The sequence below is a fragment of the Orbilia oligospora genome (genome assembly GCF_000225545.1).
Source record: "Orbilia oligospora ATCC 24927 unplaced genomic scaffold scaffold00078, whole genome shotgun sequence".
Lineage (NCBI taxonomy): Eukaryota > Fungi > Ascomycota > Orbiliomycetes > Orbiliales > Orbiliaceae > Orbilia > Orbilia oligospora.
The window spans coordinates 1,137,041-1,140,917 of record NW_011645635.1 but is presented as its reverse complement, the minus strand read 5'-3'; the positions used below and the strand labels follow the sequence as shown (position 1 = coordinate 1,140,917).

General features: G+C 43.5%; 1 protein-coding gene across 1 annotated transcript; it reads right to left on the bottom strand.

Annotated features, from left to right (window-relative positions):
- Positions 1–2,918: 2,918 nt before the first annotated feature.
- On the bottom strand, positions 2,919–3,512 carry AOL_s00078g341 (uncharacterized protein; the record flags this gene model as incomplete). Its single annotated transcript, XM_011123604.1, has 3 exons — positions 2,919–2,980; positions 3,055–3,147; positions 3,332–3,512. 3 exons carry the CDS (start codon positions 3,510–3,512, stop codon positions 2,919–2,921), a joined length of 336 nt encoding a protein of 111 aa, XP_011121906.1.
- Positions 3,513–3,877: the final 365 nt, after the last annotated feature.

Here is a 3,877-nt window from a genome sequence, read left to right as displayed (position 1 = left end):
TTTGGTATATTAGGTAATGGTTTGGGAAATATATGAAATAGTTCTATATATGATGTGGAATCGAAGCTAAGGCAAGATCAAGATAGTAAAGCTAATCTGCAGATCTAAGAGAGGCTCTGAGGATGGTGAAGAGAAGGCTGATGAAAAAATTGATGTCGACAGGCGCGCCATTGGCCTATTTATCATTATGCCTCTTGTATGCACCTATCCTCCCGTTCACAACCTGCACGTCAAAAAAGGGGACACCAACAGCGGTATCATGGATCAGTCAGCCGCACTTTCACATTTTTTCATAAACAAAGTGAAAGGCTCCTAGTAGCACAAAAGCCAGAATTCTTAGCGTCCCTTCGACACAAAAGAGATTGAACGCCAGCGACTAGTACCAGTTTGGACCAACCTCGAGATCCGGAAAGGCGCAGGCGTGTTGTTTCTGCGGTATTCTGATCCATCGCCAAGCGCTTGGCGGATAGTCTGGTGGAGGCTGATTGGCTGGTTGATCGGAATAAGCGATTTCTTGTGATCCTTTCCCCAAGCCCAAACTTCATTTCGTAGCAGCTGCTTTAACTCAAGGGGGCAAAAATTGCACAAATGGGCTTATTCATACGGGTATTTTCAATTGACGGATGTTGGATTGCGTATCAAAAAGACAGCAAGAAGAAACAACCGACAGGGAGGTGATCCTGAGGGATTATGGTTGCACAAAAGTTTTCCCTGTGAGTTTTCCTGTTGTTCAACTGGATTGGATGTCCGATGATGGAGATAGATTTCCAAAGTTCATTTGTTAATGTGTCGAAACCGTCGAGGTTCAGATAGCGTTTCCATGCCTAAGTTCATATGACTATATGAACTTGAAGATTTGCAACAGGCTGGACATGTATGGAATGGAAGTATCCACCGCCTCGAAATCCAGACCCAAATAAGATTTCTGGGCTCTATCTTGGCGGAAGCTTCTCATTCTCAGCCCCCAAAAGCCAACTAAAAAGGGAGTGGCGAAGAGGGTGCCAAAGATCTTAAGAAAGAAAACTTTGTGGTTCAGATTCACTTTCCCGATTCCACGGTCCTGCTAATGACTAACAGCCGGCAAAAACGGTCTTTTGACATTTCCACTAGGGAAGTGGATCAGGAATCTCGTGCTATGTGACACAAATAAGCTTAAGATCCACCGATATCGATTAAGCGAGGACATTTGTCACACATGAACCTACTTGGCGGGATAACCAAGGCTTTGGGCAATCTGTAAGGCAAACTGACTTTGAGTTTTCTCGATATAAAACTACCAGAAGAATCCGAAAGGAGAAGGGGGCGATTCAGACTATAGCAGTTGCTACGTATATATTCAATGCAGATTTAGATTTCGATACATTGCCATGGTAAGTTTACGAATTCGACATGGGGGAAACGTTTTACTACGTTCTACCGTCACATCGACAACCATAATTGAATCGAGAAGATATTTACTAGCCAGTAATAGTAATCCTCATATCCTCATTATCGTTGTACTATATATATCAGTAGAGTTTTAACAAGTCCAAGAATGAAATTTATAGTTTACGTCTTTCAACAATAACATCGCCGCCAATTGCAACATCATGGCTGGTCTTACATGTGCGTATGGGGACAGCTGGGAGTCAGAAACGTTACCACTCAACAGGAGGCATCGAAAGCTGGCTTTCGTAAACTCACGAGTACAAAGCTACCTACTGCATCTTCCTTGCCTGGCTGACCTAGCTAGAAACTCTTATAATTAGGAGGAAAGCAACGTTGCAACGGGACGAGATATGACCTGGCGAGAGTTTAAAAGTCAGATGGATTCGCGGGCCGCATTTTGAGACTCTACCATTACTAAGTACATCGGATCACAGTCTCGTAAGAAAACTGTGATTAGATCAAGTGTACATGTTTTTTTTTTAACAAAGACCTCACATGACCAACCGACTAGAACCCTCTTTATGAATTCACGAAACGTGAAGGCTTAATTAATGCTATTACAAAAATCGGTAGCTTTCACGGCTGGCAGATTAAAACCTTGATATCTATGCAGTGAGTGCGAACGAAGTCCATATAAAACTAGATTTGCAGTACTTTTTCGTGGCTATCAATATATACAACTTAGTGGGCCTAGTAGTTCCTTTCAGTCTATAGCTAGTCTTGCTCATAACAGGGTTCATATAAAAGTTTTAGGCCTAGATTGAACCCACACCCGTCTTGCCTCCAGATCAGGCCTAGATATGGATCGAGAGCTGAATTCGTCCATAAAAATTGCAGCCCACCTGTTACAGCAGCTTCAAGCGCGGATGTGGGACTTCGGCATGGAGGTTTCACATCCAGATCTCCGTAACCTGGCTAGTCTAGCTAGTCTCAAATTTGTGACCATGTATGCATGGCTACAGTCAGACACGATCGGACACTCATAAGTAGCACTACTCCATACCTATAACCCCGCCGATGTCCCTAATAGTACTACTAGGGTGCCGTGACGTTAGTACATCATGCAAGTTATGCTTTGCGCTCCGAATTAACTACCGTGCTGAGACAAGCCCAGCTTGAACATATAACTTAATGATATCACCCATTGCCACGAGATGAATTTCCCGATACGTTAACGTGTAGCTAGTCTACTAGCGACTAAAAATACTAACTTCAATGATATCATCACATCGTATCGATCTTATCAACCATAGGATTATTCCTAAATTCCGAAGGTAGCTGGCAGGGGAAATCCTCAGTACTACGACTGAGATGCATGCATGCATTTGTATTATCATTCACGATAGTCCACATCCTCGCCAGAAGAAAAAAAAAGTATAGCTGAAGTAGAGAGAACGAGGAAAAAAAGAATCAGCCCATTCAAGTAGAAAAGCCATTAATCCCTATCCAAAGCGCTCGCTTAAATATTTCTTCCAAAAAAAACGACGACTTTACTGTCTTTCGGAGACTGGGAATTCTTTGCCAGTATTCTTCTTGTACTGGTCTCGGATGACTATATATCATAAACATAAATTAGCAACGGAAAAACAGTCATAAAAGGCTTAAAAACAGTAGGATATATCTTACAGTCGGCAATGGCACCATCCTTGGCCTGTTCGGCGGCAGATTCGTTGTTCTGAGGACCTTGCTTGAAGACATTCTCTTGGACGTAGTCGATAGCTGTGTTGTGTTGCCAGGCCTGTTAGTCCCTGTTCGTTCACAGATGGTAACACAAGTCTTGGTGGGGGAACATCATGATGTCATGCTATGCATTCGAAGCGTCATATTGATATCGGTGATGTCGACGGAGCATGAAAGTATTCATCGGAATAAAGCACTACGAAGGAGATATTGTATTGGTTACCTTTGTCGAGGGCGTCTTCCTTCTGTTCGCCCTTCTTGCCGCCGCCAGCCTGTTCGTTCACGAAGTTTGAGGCCTTGTCAAAGAAGTTGCCCTGCGTGCGCTCTCCGGATTCAGTCGACTCTTCTGGCCTTCGCTCACCCTCGCCGGCGTTGTTATCAGAAAATTTCTTAAGGAAGTCCATTATGAAGAATTAGATTATTAGGGTAGTTGTATTGCAAGTGGGATTTGAAGGTAATAGCGCGTGAAGATGAATGTTGGAGGTTGATAGGTTTAAATTTTAAAATCAAGAAAACCAGGGAAAGCGGGGCCATTTATACATCCCACTTCGCTGCGCACGTCGGTTCGAATAACAGGATTTACAGCTGAAAACATTCCATCGCATCGGCATCCTGCCCCTCTTTTTCTTTTCTTCTCTCCTGCATGCGTGCATGCACCGCCTAGTCCCACCGATTCATGAGCTCATAGTTCCTTTCTACAAACCCAACAGAGGTAGGGTGGGGTTTTTGTCTGTGTACCATTCGATCCAGAAGGACATTCCATGTTCTA